Source organism: Strongylocentrotus purpuratus, unplaced genomic scaffold (assembly GCF_000002235.5).
Source record: "Strongylocentrotus purpuratus isolate Spur 01 unplaced genomic scaffold, Spur_5.0 spur5_scaffold_19, whole genome shotgun sequence".
In the NCBI taxonomy this organism is placed as follows: Eukaryota; Metazoa; Echinodermata; class Echinoidea; order Camarodonta; family Strongylocentrotidae; genus Strongylocentrotus; species Strongylocentrotus purpuratus.
In genome coordinates this window covers 22445512-22462692 of record NW_022145604.1, presented here as the reverse complement: position 1 = coordinate 22462692, position 17181 = coordinate 22445512, and the positions used below count along the sequence as shown (strand labels likewise).

Genomic DNA, 17181 nt, shown 5'->3' with positions numbered 1-17181 from the left:
CCCCCCCTTTTGGTTTTTTTTTTTTTTTTTTTTTCCCCCATGGTTGACCTAAAAAAGCTGACCTTACCCCCCCCCCCAACGGAGCAAAATGTCAAATTTTCAAATTTCGAGACCAAAAAAAAAAAAGTGACCTCTTACCCCCCCCCCCCCCCCCCCCCCCCCCCCCCCCCCCCCCCCCCCCCCCCCGCTTATTCAGCGGCTGGCTGAGTCGTTGCGAAATTTTCGGCCCGATTTATAAATGTTAAACCCCCCCCCCCCCTTGAAAAAATCCTGCGTATCATGCATATTGTATTTGCATCGCCCCACCCCTGTGCGAAGCCTATTAAAGGAATAGTTGGATTGAGAAAAAAATGCTCCTAATAATATAATAGAATATTTTTAATAAATGTATTGAACATGATCTATTATATTATTAGGAGTATATTTATATTTATATTCCACATACTAAGAATCTTGTTCTACGATTGGTCAAAAGTAAATCACGTGATGAAAGATAGTTCGCCCATTATTGATGGGAGAAGCAACAAGTTCGTTACACTGTGTAGATAGTACTACTATCTACACAGTGCACTTTCACTGAAGATAGAGGTACTATCTACAAAGGGCAACGCACTTTCACTGAAGATTATCCAAAAGCGCACTAAAACAGGCGCAATTAAGCGCGCATTACCAATGAGCGCAATTAAAGCAAACACATGCGCGCACCGTCCCTCAAGGGGTTGGATTAAACTTTTAACTTTTTTTGGTGTGAATTTGGGCCTGGTGTCTTTTATGTAGATGCATACACGTCCTTTTCTTTTTGTAGTTAAATTGTTTTACATGTGGAATATAAATCAAATAATCACCTTTTGGTTTCAAGCGATGGCAAAACTATCACTTCCTCGTCGATCAGAATGTATACGCTATCTTTCCTCAGCTTCGCTTCGGAAAGATAGCTACATCCAGATCGCCTCGGAAGTGATAGTTTGTCCCATCACCTTCACCAACGGTAGTTATTTGCTTATTAACAGCATGCATTAGTTTCATACAATAGTTCATTGAAGTTACTATGTGAGAAAATAACATTGGTGTCATCTGCAAAAAGTACAAAATGGAAAAAGTATGATGCATTACATATGTCATTAACATACATAATGAATAAGAGAGGGCCCAATATAGAGCCTTGAGGTACTCCACACTGGACATCGAATATGGAGATTGAAAATTGTTTTAAAGAGTAAATAGACATCTATCATTCAAATAACTATTTTAAAAAAATCCCATGCTATGCCCCGAATTCCAAGATATGATAACTTATGCAAAAGAATGTTATGGTCAATAACATCGAAATCTTTAGTTAAATAAAGATGCCAAAAGAATGGAAATTATTTTGGAAGGAATTTAGCGAATTAGATTGTGTAAAAATCAATAAGGGCATGATCACAGTAGTGGTCTGGTCTAAAATTATACTGAGCGTTTTTGATAATGGGAAATTGTTCTATTATATTAAAAAAAAAATCCAATATTTTCGAGAAACAAGGTAATAAAGTAATGGGCCTACGATTTGAAAATAAATGTTTGTCGCCTTTTTTGTACACAGGAATTATCTAACCAATTTTCATTTTATTATGGGACTTCCAGAACAAAAAGATAAGTTAACGATATGAACTAATGGTTCAGCTATTACATGAATAACTTTATTAAGTTTTTTTATTAAGTTTGAGCTAATATTATCAAAAACTGTACTATTAGTACTTTTAAGCTTTTTTTATACCATATTTATAATTTCATTTGCATTTGTTGGATATAAAAATACCGATTTATTACAAGGAGTCCTTAAGTATGATTTAAAATGAGGATTTACTGATTGATTCAGCTTTACTCGAGCCAGTAAGGCAATTCTAGAAAAGAAGTCATTGAACCCTTCTATTTTAATCCCATTTTTCGTAAAAAATAAAGGAAAATCTGACTTTACCAATTAAATTGTTTATAATTTTCTATACTTTAGCAAGATTATTTTTCTTTACTTGTAGTAATTCACAACATATGTTTTAACAGCTATTTTCAGTTAAGTGTTTAAAACGTTACGATATCTTTTAAATTTAGTATGTGATTGAACATCACGTTTGACATTAAATATATTATACAGTCTATTTCTATTTCTCTTGTTTATGTATTTCAATATTAAAGAAGATACCCAGGGCTTCCTTGGAATAGATTTGTTGTTTTACTACGATATTTCTTTAAACACTCTTTATCTATTGCTTCATTGAATTTATACAAAAATCGATTATAAGCACAGTCAACATCTTCAAATAACAAAGTAGACACTCATTAATGGCTAAATGAAAATCATGAATTATATAACCTTACATTTTCATAATTTTAACAAACGAATTTGTTTTCACTGGCTGCCTGCCGTATAAATGAACGAAATTAACAAAAGACTTAACTCCGTTTCGTTGACAATCAGCCATGCATGAAGACTCTCGTCTACGGCTGATTGTCAACGAAACGGAGTTAAGTCTTTTGATAATATTGTTCATTGATACGGCAGGCAGCCAGTGAAAACGAATTCGTTTAATAAAATTATGGAAATGCACTCACTACTTTAAACAAACAGAACTTTGTCATTCCTCGCTCATTTTTCCTGATTGAGGTGTCATGAAAGGGCAGAATCTCAATTTTTCTAGAAATGTGCATTTTTCTTCGAAATACAGATACCGCCCGCCAAATGTCTTTTTGGTTTCCTTCCTTCAAATTGCTTTTAATCACTCATGCGTGAAATATGCATCATCTGAGTAGCATCACATGAAAGAGGAGACTCTAAGCTTTCCAAATTATGTATCATTCATTAATTTTAGTTGTGATTAAGTTATGATAGAACATCGATACTTCTCGCTTTCGTTTTTTCTGGGACGCACTGTACATACAAACAAAAATAACTCATTTCTCATGCATTATGCTGAAATTGAAACAATCACATTTTTTCTTCGTCTTCTTCTTCCTTTTTTTTCCTCTCTTTTTTTGGTTGTAATATCAGGGGGGTGTTTGTACAGGCCATCCCCCTACTTCAAGCCAGGGGGGTGCAGCCCCCCCCCCCATCCCCCGGGATTTACGCCCCTGGTCGCTATTCATAAAGGTCATTATTCATAATCGACGAAGAGGGTCGCTATTCAGAAATGAAGGTCGCTATTCATAATAGGAGAAGAGGGTCGCTATTCATAAAGGTTATTATTCATAATCGACGAAGAGGTCGCTATTCAGAAATGAAGGTCGCTATTCATAATGCAGAATGAGGGTCGCTATTCATAAGGGTCATTATTCATTATCGATGTGGAAGGTCGCTATCCATAATACGAAATGAGGGTCGCTATTCATAATAGGGGAAGAGGGTCGCTATTCATAATATAAAATGAGGATCGCTATCCATTACACGAGCAGAGGGTCGCTATTCATAAGAGAAGAAGTGGGTCGCTATTCATAATACGGGATGAGGGTCGCTATTCATATTACGAAATGAGGGCCGCTATTCATAATACGGGATGAGGGTCGCTATTCATAACACGGGATGAGAGTCACTATTCATAAAAAAGTGAAACAAATTAATCAATAAACAAAATGATAAGAAAGCGAAACAATGGATAGGGGACACCCCACGGTTGTGGCTTAGGCGCGGGGGGGGGGGAGCCACATGGCTCTGAATATTTGTAGAAAACATTTATTGAAAACATATTGTAATATATACCGACCCATCATCCCGGGACCCAGCCCCCCCCCCCCCCCCATCATTTCGACCACGCTGCGCCATTCTGCCAATCCTGCATATTACCGAAAATTCACGTCCAAGTAGTTCATAGATGGCGTTGCCTCCGTGTGTTTCATTGGGGGCGGTAGGGGTGTAGCAGTGTTGCCATTAAGGAGCAGGGGGTGTTTCACAAAGATCCTAAGTAGAACTTAACACTAAGTTTGACTTAAAAATTATGGACAGCCATTGGAGCCTTAAAATGAAATAAACTCAAAAGCAGAAATTCAAGTATTTTAGACATTTTATAAATTCCACAACAAGAATATGAAATCTCCTTAATGATAGAAAATATGAATGATTTGAATAAACATTTTATGCCTTTCAAAAATATTTTTACCAAATATTTTCAAAGATGCTAATGGCTTTCCATAATTTTTAAGTCCAACTTAGAGTTAAGTTCTACTTAGGATCTTTGTGAAACACCCCCCAGATCTATCATGACCCTAACCCTCAGCAAAGGAAGGAAGCGACAAAGAGGCGGTTGTATGGATTTAGGTTATATACCATACTCAAGCTTTTCGTAAATATACAATATTGCACGATATATTTTCCATTAAAAGTAAGGAAGTTATATTTTCAAGATTTTAAGCCGAATAAGATACGATTTTATGATCGTAGGGCATAATGCCTAATGCCGTCCCGTGTATTATGCCTTTTTAAAAGGTTTTTTTATGTTTAGCTTTGATGACTATATAGAGACATCCCCATAGTTTAGCTAATATATTTACCCCACTCCAATGGTGACCAAAATGAAAAAACGAAACCTAACACACACATACTCCTATCGTAATTTGTCCCCCTTGTGTGAAATCTGCCCCCCCCCCCTCAACTGAGAGTCAAACTTATGAAAATTTACTTTGGTGACAAGACGCTATATTTTACAAGGAAACCACCTTAGCCCCCCCCCCCCCCCCGAAAAAATAAAATATATGTCCGACATCTGAATGTTCCAGTCGTCATCATGTAAAAGTTAGTGGGGGTGGGGTCGGGGGGGTGGGAATAATTCATAATTCAATTCAAATTCAAATTTTATTGATTTTTTTTTTTTTTTTTTTTATAACATTGGGTAACAAATTTCAAAACTATTGTGTAATGGATAAGGCTATAAATTGAGCGTGAGAGGAAAGATGACAATAACCAGGAATGACAAAAATTAACCTTCTCAGTACTGCGTCATTTCTGCATGTCTCTTCTTGAATATAATACAGGGATAAGAATAAATTATTTTACTAGTAATAATTTTTACAATATGTTTTTCTTCTTTTCTCTTTTTTATTTTCAAATAAAAAGGAAAAAGGAAAAAGAAGAAAGATTTACAACATGACAGTAAGACAATATATATATACACTGTCGCTCATAAATTATAGTTGGAATATTTTTTTTTACCCCAATTTATGGATTTTTTTTTACAATGATTTATTTCTAATAGATCTAGATAATAGTATACATTCTCAGATTTTATTGAATAACAATTTGCCGGTGTTTGTTTTGCGTGACTGCTAAAGCATGTGTATGCATGTGTATGCTACTATGCTTATCGACTAGGGGACCTACGCCCTTAAGTCCAGCACATTAGTGGACCTATCAAGGAACGAACTCTTTGCAGTGGTGTACTGATGAACTATGGGAGGGCATTACAAGACATTGTCTTACTAAGGAGCCCGAAAAGACAGATGAATACAAGTGAATAGGTGAAAGTCATAAATGACAGTAATGAGGATTAATGCCCCACAAAAGGGCACTAATATGGCACATCGACACGGTCTTGATCTTGGGGCCCTCACCGTTACGAGACCATTGCTTTGCCAGTTGCCACTGAACCATGACTGTACGCAGCGGGGGCTAGGGTAGGGGGCAGTTCCCACAAATTAAAAAAATTAAGAAAATACAATAAATTATGAATAATTCATTGCATTTTACCCCGGTCCCCAACATAAAAAATCCTCTGTACGGCCATGCATTATTATGGCTCAAGGCATGGGCTCTCTGGCCGGAGTAACATCTCCATCAGCGATTACAGTTACAATATGTGGGCTACACCAGTTTCGAGTAGAATACTTTAGACACTTGATGTATTAACACAATGATCTCTTCATCCATATGAGCACAAACTTGTTACAGCGAGAAAAAAATGCGAGTGTATCATTTCCCGGCCCCCCCCCCCCCCCCCCCCCCACTCAGAGGTCGGAATGACCGCATGCGTGTTGCCAAAATGTCCGGTAAAGGGGTACTTTTCGTGCGACAAAGTCCGGCCCGAGATTTGTAAAAAAAGGGGTGTATTTGACTTTTCACCCGGAGATTTCTTTAAAAAGGGGGTGTTTTTCTTTTTTTCTCTCATCTCTTTGGAATCCTGAGAAATTATTCCGAATTTAGGGGGGTACATTGAGCATTTTTCCTGATTTAGGGGGGTCTCCAAGGCAGGAAAAGCCCGCAAAAAGCCCGCGAAAGGGGGGTTCGGAAATGTTGGCAGTCCTCAGATAGGGGGTGGTTTCAAAAAGAGGGTACGAGCATATGCGTACCCTAAATAACACTGAGTGGGGGGCCGGGATCATTTGCGTTAAGCTTCCAATACACTGCACCGTAAACTGCGTTCATTTTGTATACAGTACCGTGCGGGGAAATCGGGGAATTCCCCCGTTTTATACGGTGCCAATCTCTGGTTTGGACAGCATTGAATGATTTAATGTCTAAAAAATATTCTTTATCATACTAATTAAGTAATTTTATATACAAAAGAAATAATTCATCGGTTAACAAATATTTTTTTACTCCAAAATATAAATTGAAATATAATAAGACATAAACCAAGTCTAAGTATCCTCATAGTACCTTTGCTCTTCCATTCAGTCTAGCTGTAGGCCAATTATGGTAGATAGATAACACTTCAGTCCGTATACATGTAGATGTACAGTTTCCTGCGTTCTGAATATTCTGATAGGTTTAAAAACTATACACGTCTAGATAATGGTCTATCCGATGGCTGGATAGACGTTTGGCCTTCCTTCCTGAATACGAGATATCACTCTTGTCTCCTCGGCCTCGGGGAATCCGATTTGCATACCCAGGTGAGCTACTATAAGTGGACAAATTTTCCAACGACTCAGCCAGCCGCTGGAACGGGTGGGGGGGGGGGGGGGGGGGGGGGTATACGGTACGGTTTGGCGGGAGGTTTTTTCATAAACCGGGAGATTCTACATTGTTGGCGGGAGAGCGAGAGCTCGGAGGAAGGCGTGGTGGCCGGAGTCTCCCGCTACAAGCTTTTTGGGGTGGCGGGAGAATGAGCGTGGGGGCGTATTAACTCCCTCCAAATGCAGGAGGGTTGCTAATGTCCAAATTGCTCTGAATTTTTTTATATTTTTTTATATTCAGTGGACAGAAGAGAAAGATTGTGAAAGTTTGAATGGAATGGGTTTACAAGAAAAGACCACTCTATATTATACATGTATGTTATTTATGTAGGTCTACACTTTGAATTTATCAAAAGCTTATGAATTGGTTTAGTCCAATTGGTTGTGTGTCCATTAAGTGTATGTAGCACTTAAGGATTTTTTTTCTGATCCCTGGATGGTAGAGAATATTTATATTTTAATAGCTGCACTATATTGATCTAATCTATGGAATGAAGGTGTGCTGAACTGCTGATAATAAATGCCAAATATCCAACAAGTCTACTATTGACATGTAGATGCTGGTAAGCAGTAAGCAACCTGTCAATTTTGTCAATTTTAAATGCATACATGTACATATACTTTGTTTAAATGTTTTATTGATTTTAAAGAGGTATAACAAACATATTTTAAAAAGGTATATAAAAAAAACATATTTAACGCAATAATGAAATATATTCAATAAATGAATCAATGAATACAACAAAATCAAGGAAAAAGACAGAAAAAGGAAAACCCAGGCCCCCTCCCCCACCAATAAAAATAAACAAATAAAAAGTAATAATGATAATAATAATAAGAAGAAGAATGATAAAATAGAAAAAATAGAGAAATAGAAAAAACAGCATGGAAATCAATTCAAATCTATATAATATATGTATATATATATATATACATGTATAAACATGTAAATGTATAAATAAATCCATCAATAAGGGAGAAAATAAAATGTGAATGATTATGCTAGATTAGTTTTCAACTTCCTTTTCATAATGTTATATTCTGTTATTGGCATGTATACTTGACAATGTCTACTTAATTTGTTGATAGTGAAATCTTATATTTTGTCATTCTTTTCTCTTTGTTTATTCCCCTTTATAGCTGAGTTACATTCAGCAAGATTGCTTGAAACATTCTCCAACATGGATATAGAAACTGTTATTCAGACAGGAACTGCAGAGAGGTTGGCATCTGACATGTCTACAGCGGGTTCCCTGAGAAGCACAGAGCTAGTAGCTCCTCCGATGGGTCAACCAGGGGGTCAATCCCAGGTGATGAATGTTCATCCAGCCAGCCAGACATCCAATCGGTCACGTCAAGGAGCTCGGAGGGAAAGGCCAGTAGGAAGTGTTCAGGCTGATCTACATGTACATGTAGATGTCCCACCATATCAGAAGTCGTGTATTCAACAGCCCATTGGCGAGCCTCCCATTGAAGCTAGATGTTTCCCGTTTGCCGGTGGCCAAGTCGGAAGTGGCCATGCAGGCACTGTTGGTCAGTAGTTATTATTTTTACTATCACTATTTTCTATTTTTTCCTGATACGGACCTCTAGCCCTGATGGGGGTAACCTCACTATTCATAAGGACCGTTATTCATAAAACGGAAAGGGGGTCACTTTTCATAAAGGCATAAGGACCGCTATTCAATATTCATAGTGTGGGATGAGGGTCACTATTCACAATTCACACTGAGGACCATTACTCATAATGCAAAATATTCATAAACATGATGAAGAAGGGGCGCTATTCATAATTTATATTGGGGGTCACTACTCATGAGGACCGCGTCATACCAATACCAAAAGACATTAAAAGACGGGAGTTGCTGCTACCTTGTTTGGCGCTCAACAATAAGGGATAGAGCAACGTCGATCTGGCACTGCTCAGTGGCTGCCAGGCTCACGAACAATTGGGCAAAAATAATTTCCATTTTCGGTTTAACTTAATAAAATTGAAGTGGACTTTAAAAAAAATTATTATTTTATTATTATTTATTCATAATACGAAATGAGGGTCAGTATTCATAATACAAGAGGGTCTCTATTCATAATACGAAATGAGTGTCGCTATTCATGATACAAGAATAGATTCGCTATTCATAATACAAAATGAGTGTCGCTATTCATAATACGAGAATAGATTCGCTATTCATAATACGAAATGAGTGTCGCTATTCATAATACGAGAAGAGGGTCGCTATTCATAATACGAGAAGAGGGTCGCTATTCATAATACGAAATGAGGGTCGCTATTCATAATACGGAATGAGGGTGGCTGTTCATAATGCGGAATGAGGGTCGCTATTCAAAATACGAAATGAGGGTCGCTATTCATAATACGGAATGAGGGTGGCTATTCATAATACGGAATGAGGGTCGCTATTCATGATACGGAATGAGGGTCGCTATTTATCATACGGAATGAGTGTAGCTATTCATAATACAAGAATAGAGTCGCTATTCATAATACGAGAATAGAGTCGCTATTCATAATACGAAATGAGGGTGGCTATTCATAACACGGAATGAGGGTCGCTATTCATGATACGGAATGAGGGTCGCTATTCATGATACAGAATGAGGGTCGCTATTCAAAATACCAAATTAGATTAGATTTTTGGGTCACGAGGTCAAAGGTCACAGGGCTCATTATGTATGCGAAAATAGCTCGTGATCACATCATTATAGAACCGAAAGACAGATTTCCATCAGACTCAGGATATGTATGTATCTTGCTGAGCCAATGAACTGATTAGATTTTGGGGTCAAAGGTCATGAATTCAGAGACAAAGTTTATGTACGGTATGCAAAAATAGCTTGTAAATGCATTCTCATTAGAACTGACGGATGGATTACTATAAAACTCAGGACATGTACTTGTATGTATCTTGCAGAGCCAATAAAACTGATATGATTTTAGGGTCATGAGGTCAAAGATCAAAGGGTCATGCATGTACATTAAAGCTTGTAAAAATCGCTCTATGGCGGAGGCATCATTTTAGACTGCACGCAGTCGAAGGTCCATCTAGTTTGTTTATAGTTTAGAATGGATTTGCTCTCTATAGCAGGCCAAATTTGTGTCTTTATCGTAATGTATATGTTGTGTTTGCTTGATCTTCATTATTAAAGATGATACTGATAATAACAAGGGAAACAACGACCAGCTGACATCTCTCCAACATGACTCGGGGAGCAATCGGGATGATATTTCCTTCAGTGGTCTTTCGGCACCGCCTGAGATCCTTGCTCGGGGGGGGAGAGCACGGCGAGCGTATGCCAAAGCAGCTCAAGCTGGCACAAAGAAAGTATTCCGAACGCGTCTGATGCTTGTGGGACAGGAACGTGTCGGAAAGACAAGTCTAAAGAAAACTCTTACAGGACAAGGGTGAGTAAAATATCTCTTTAATTCATTCTCTCACTCTCTCTCCCTCTCCCTCTCTCTCTCTCCCTCTCCCTCTCCCTCTCTCTCTCTCTTTCTCTATCTTATTGTTCCTTGTTTATTTGTCTTTTTATTAGGTATTTCTTCCATTTACTTGAGAAAAAAAATAAAGACAACTTTATTACCATGTCTTGTTGACTTAACATTTTCTGTTTGGATGCATGAAATCGTTGTCCAACATAATAGGATCAGGTAGCAAGATGATTTGATCTGGTTTATTGTGTCTTATCGATAGTAAAATAATTCCCTTTGTGATTACTTTTCCTTGTTTTAATCGCATTTATCTCTTGTTTCTCTTTTGTCACACGTATTTATGTTACATTTTATGTTTGTTTATTGGAGGACATCAGTTTATATTATTGAGATGTCATAATTATTTTTCTGGTTTGTAGAAAATAAAAAAATGTTTTTGATAATAAAAAAAGGTATTAAATTTTTGCAAAACTATTTACATCTTTTCTTTATCTGTATAGCAAGTTGCTTTGAAGGATAGAAGAAATATCTGACATACAGACTTGTGAAAGTTTGAACAAAATTGATAAACTGTGAAAAAGTTATGAATTTTAAAATTTGTGTATATGCAATCTACACAAATGTATATGAAGAAATTTCAATTTAGCAAATAGGCAATGTAACTGTGATGTACCGTTCCACAACCTTCCTTAATGTTACAAAATAAAAAACGACTGAAATATCTTTCACCAAAATTCATTTCAATTCAATTTAAAAATGGTTTTAACTTTTTTAGCCATGTTTCAGCGCAATAAGCTGAATTGCACACATGTATACATAAAATGAAAATAACGATCAAGGTGCATAGAAATAAACAGCGGTAAGATGATGTTTAATAGATGATAATTGTTGCTGAATAAAGACAAAATACATTATCTTAGTTAAAGGAGCTACACAAAGAAAATTTACTAACAACTGATAATTAGAACAAATTACATATGGATGGAAAGATTTTCTCTTGAAAAACACGAATAATTTGCTGAGAAATCATATAGATATCATGGAAAGGCGTAAAATGCAATTTTTCAAGACCCTTGTTAGACCCCCCCAAGCGCCCCGAACGTAAGCCAAACACACGAGCGTAGCGATGCTCTGAATAGTGACGTCACACCCTGGACAAACAGCTCGGTACCGGCCGCATACCGGAGTCGCGTGTATAAGTTTGCAGCTAGACAGCCGTGTCCAGGGTGTGACGTCATACGAAGGACTGCTAAAGGCAGTAAATCTGGATCTCAAAACTAACATTTTTGAAAGTTGATTTCTGCGGGCCCCAAACATATTTTGAAGAGGAAATTTGTTGTATTTGATCAGTAAGGCTTCCCCTTTGCAATGATATGAATTTTGCATCTATTCAATACACTTTTGCTTCTTGGTGTGACTCCTTTAAAGATATAAATGTGCAAATGATTATAAGCAGTATCGGGAAAATATGGCACGTACTTCCAAAAGATCAGAAAAATATAGATGAACATGTAGAAATGTTTCATTATTATTATTATTGTAATTATTATTAATGTTATTATTATCATCACTTTTATTATTATTACTATTATCATTATTATTATTAATTATTATCATCAACATCATCATTAATATAATTATTATAATATGCTACAGATTTGATAAAAACGAGGCAATAACAGAGGGTGTAGAAACAACAAACTCTTGTGAAATTAACATCGAGGTTGCAAAGGCCGACGGGAAAATGTGGTCAATTCACAAGAAAGGTAAGTAGAACTTCAACAAAGGTTTTGCCCTTCACGGCAAAGAAATATGAAATTCTCTGCAATACTATATCTTTAATTTTGACATTTTGAATTTTTCAAACTGTTGGGGACAAATGAGGACGGAAGACACTTTTTAAATCGAAATTCAGAGCATATCTTTTCTTTTAAATTTATGTTGTAATTTTTAACCACATAAATTCTAGTGTCTGTGCTTAAGAAATGTCTACTATTATAATTTTGTATTATTATAAATATTATTAGTATTGTCATATTTATTATTATTATTATTATTATCAATAATATTATCATTATTATTATTACTGTCCGAAACTTCCCCTGACATAGCAATCACGAAGTTATAGTTCTTGTAGTGGTAATACACTGCATTCCAGAAAAAATGAAACCAAGAATTATCAATGTTTTATCATAACTTAATCACAATTAATAAATGACACAGCTTAGATCCTCCTCTTCCATTTGATGCCACTCAAATGATGCTTTTTTCATGCATGAGCGATTAAAAGGAATTTGAAGAGAGGAAACAAAAAAGTAATTTGGCGGGCGGTATCTGAAATTCAAAGAGAAAATAACATTTTTAGAAAGTTCAATTTCTGCTCTTTCATATGACACCTCAATCAGGAAAAATGAGCCAGGAATAACAAAGTTCTGTTTGTTCAACGTAATACTTGCATTTCCATAATTTGATTAAACGAGTTCGTTTTCACTGGCTGCCTGCCTGCCGTAGCAACAAACAGATTTGACAAAAGACTTAACTCCGTTTTGTTGACAATCAACCATGCATCAAGTCTTTCGTCTTCTTTGTTTCATATTTTTAGCGTTCTGGTAATTTTCAGCTTGCTATAAAGGCAGGGTTGCATGTGAAATTTTTCGTTAAAATCATAAAATTTATGTTCCTCTGGAGTCATATGATCTTACATTACAATATAATATATGATAACATAGTAGAATATGTCATATGATGATTTACTTTCACAGAGGATGAATATAGTAAAGCTATTGCGAATGATATAGCAAAGAGGCTGATCGTTACCCCACCACAGGTGATTATCATCTCCATACAGTTATTGTGTTTCTAATATGAGTTAAACCAGTGAGAGAGAATGAAATGGCTGTCAAACTTTGTTCATCAAAATAAAAATCTCTCTATAAAAGTAAACGTAGTGAGTTATGATTATGATGGAGAAGTGAAATTCTGTCTGAAGAAAAAAAAATAATGGTTTATGATGACTATCCAAACAAATAAATGATGCCGGAAATTTGGGTAATGAATTTGATAGCAATATACCTGAGTAGTATATTTGAACTGAGACTACAATGCTCCACAGTATAAAAAGGTCACTGTTTCCTTTGTATATGCATTTGATTCATGATATTAAATTTTGATGCACAAGTCAAACAGCCACAAAGTATGTAAAAAAAATTTAGAAAATGGATTCTTATCATCATGCTGTTTTGAACTTTAATTTCATTAGTGCATAACAAGTTTACATTTAACTTGCTATTAGCCATTCAAGTATTCATAGACTCGAGAAAATGTATCACAGATGCCAACTGTTCAATTTTTGCCGTATTTGTTCTGTTGTTTTGCTAAAAATATGGCAGTACGTTTTTGTCTCGCCTGCGTAGCAAGAAGCGAGACATAGGCACCGCTTTTCCGGCGATGGCGGCGGTGACGGCGTCAAGGTTAAGGTTTTTGAATTTTTAGTATAATTTTGAAAGTATAAGTTCTCATTCAATGAAACTTGGACTGAAGGGTTATCAAGTATTCCAATTCATGTGAGTAGAATTTCAGGTCACAAAATCAAGGTCAAAGGTCATTTCAGGTCAACAGACTTAGACTATGTTGTGTCATCATCATCGAAAACTTAACCTCAGGCTAAGTTTTTGAATTTTTAATATAATTTTGAAAGTATAAGGTCTTATTCAATGAAACTTACACTAAAGGGTTATCAAGTATCCCTAATCATGTGTGTAGAATTTCAGGTCACTAAGTTAAGGTCAAAGGTCATTTCAGGTCATCAAACTTAGACTCTTTTGTGGCATCAACATCAAGATTTTGATTTTTTAGCATAATTTCAAAAGTGTTTGTTCAAATTCCATGAATTGAAACTTGTACACAAGGGTTATCAAGTATCACAAATCTTATGACACAAATTCCCAGTCACAAAGTCAAAGTCAAAGGTCATTTTAGGTCACTATGTGAGGATTAATGAATCAGTTTTTGTTATTTTTTCATATTCCATGAAAGTTATTAATCTTGGTACAAATTATAGTAAATAATTCTCCCGATGACTCTTGGTCAATATTCACTTCAAAATGCTGATTATATTCAGAGGATTTCATTGGGGGGGGGGGGCTGCTAATGGGCCACCCTGCCTATGAATAATGTCCCAACCTCAATTTTTGTCTCGCCTGCGTAGCAAAAAGCGAGACATAGGCGCCGCTTTTCCTGTGACGGCGACGGCGGCGACGGCGGCGACGGCGTCAACATCAAAAACTTAACCTAAGGTTAAGTTTTTGAATTTTTGATATCATTTTTAAAGTATAAGTTCTTAGTCAATGAAACTTTGACTATAGGGTAATCAAGTATCCCCAATCATGTGAGTAGAATTTCAGATCACAAAGTCAAGGTCAAAGGTCATTTCAGGTCAACAGACTTGGACTATGTTGTAGCATCATCATTGAAAACTTAACCTAAGGTTAAGTTTTTGAATTTTTGATATAATTTTGAAAGTATAAGTTCTTAGTCAATGAAACTTGGACTATAGGGTTATCAAGTCGCCCCAATCATGTGAGTAGAATTTCAGGTCACTAAGTTAAGGCCAAAGGTCATTTAAGGTCAACAAACTTAGACTTTGTTGTGGCATCAACATCAAGATTTTCAAAATGCTTCTTCTTCGTTATTTTTTAACCGATTTTGATTCTAATTGTTTCATATGATAGGGCTAGGAGGGGGATTTAAAATTTCTACACAGAATCGTGAAATTCATTATCTATGCTAATTTATGCAAATTTATTCGAAATCACAAAAAAGGCTTCTTCTCCTTCATTTCTCGACCGATTTTGATTTGGTCTGCTTTATATCGTAGAGCTAGCTTTGGTACACTAAACTTCTACACAGAATTTTGAAATTGTTGTCCATTAATTTATTATGGTAATTTATGCAAATTTATTCCAAAAATAACAAAAATTGCTTCTTTTCCCTCATTTCTTGACCGATTTTGATTTGGTTTGCCTTATCTGGTAGAGCTAAATTTGGAACACTAAACTTCTACACAGAATTGTGAGATTTTGCTCCATTGATTATTTATGGTACTTTATGCAAATGAAATGAAATTATGTTCCTTCCAGGGCATCAAATTTTTATTTTTTGTCCAGTTCAAAAGTGTACCACATAAAATTTACGATATTTGTTGTTGCGAGATGCGGATGAGCACTACGTCATTGACGTTCTGGTTTATCATACTGAATTGCGTTATGCAGGCGAGACCGCCGAGAGCGTTTCCCTTGTTCATCATATTGAATTGCGTAATGCAGGCAAGAGCGTTTCCCTTGTTTGTATGTTTTGTTACATTTTTAAATATTTTTTAATTGACGTTTTTCTTAATTTCCGATCATGGGCTTTGTGTCGTAAGTGTATTATGCACCTATGTCTTCACACGATGCACGCAGGAAGATGATACGAGCCCCAAACTGCGCACATTACGAACAACCCACGTGTACTGTATGCACGTCGCGCTCCGATCCGGGTACGTATACGTGGTACTGCCATTTTTTTAAGCTGCTTGCTTGGGCAATATGTTAAGGTGAGAGAAATTTTTTCAAAAATACTGTTTTTTGCGCTTAAGAATGCTTTTGTTTGTTGATGAAGGTTAGCATCTCTGATATATTAGCTGTTTGTTTGCATGTAGTATGTCAAATACTTAGTCATGCAGTGACGCAATAAATTGCTCTAGACAAGTCTAGAAAGACAGTGTAAACAAATAAAGATTGGGATCATCTCATCAACCACGTAAGAAAAGTAGTTCTCGTTGCTGATTGTGATGCAGCTAGTGCAAGCTGCACGATGACAATCTTGATACTGATTTTTTTTTGTGTGTACAGAATCAACAAAGTTTAGAACCACTCAGCAATACTACTGATCTAAATCCGGAAGAAACAGGTTTGTGTATTTGCTTATTTTGATTTTTTTTAAAAGTTTTAGTTTGTTTGTGTTGTTTGTTTTATTTGTTTGTTTTCTTAACACTAGATCAATCCTTAATTCGTCATCCGTAAGATATAAAGTATAAATGGAAGTTGATGACAAAATAGTAACTACTCCTTAAAACTCTTTTAACATTTTTATCACAGAAATTTGTCATAACCATGGAGTTACTAGTAACTCCATGTCATAACTCAGTGCACGTTTAAAACTGCAATCAATTGTTATTTATTAAATGTCAGTTACATGAAATGTTATAATAATAATGATAATGTTAGTAGTCACATTTGTAGGCCTATAGCTGATACCCTGAAAAAGTGCACATGCTCCATTCCCTGGGCAGTATTTTGGCCAGACGCCATTTTACAAGCGTAAACATGCCAATCCAACCACATTAATGTTCGCATCCTTCTTGGTACCTATTTTACACCTGGGTGGAGAGTGGCAAATGTAGATTAATTATGAATGTATTGTAGATATCCTTCAAATATTATGTTTCTTTATTGCAGAAGAATATGTCTTGGATAGTGTGAAGGCATCCAAAGCTGAAGGAGAGGATGACAATATGCCAAATAAAGTAGCAAGCCTGGTGGAGAAAATGCTTAAGGAACAGATTCGCTTAAAGGTACTATTCATTTTTAATCTTATTCATTATGTGGGATATGTACATGTACATGTACAAGATTTTCTACAATTCCTCAGTTTTATCCTAGAATCTGCCACTTCTTTGTTCCATGTGTTATAGGATCTTTAACATTGCATGCATAATTTATCGGCTTGTTAACACAGGAGACCCAGATTTAGAAAAACAATTCGTACCTAGAAAA

General features: G+C 36.0%; 1 protein-coding gene across 1 annotated transcript; it reads left to right on the top strand.

Annotated features, from left to right (window-relative positions):
* The first annotated feature begins 8096 nt into the window (after positions 1 to 8096).
* Positions 8097 to 13229, top strand: LOC105440078. The gene is made up of 4 exons (XM_030989848.1): positions 8097 to 8448; positions 10084 to 10339; positions 12023 to 12132; positions 13129 to 13229. The coding sequence occupies exons 1-4, from the start codon at positions 8097 to 8099 to the stop codon at positions 13227 to 13229; spliced, it is 819 nt and encodes a 272-aa protein (XP_030845708.1).
* Positions 13230 to 17181: the final 3952 nt, after the last annotated feature.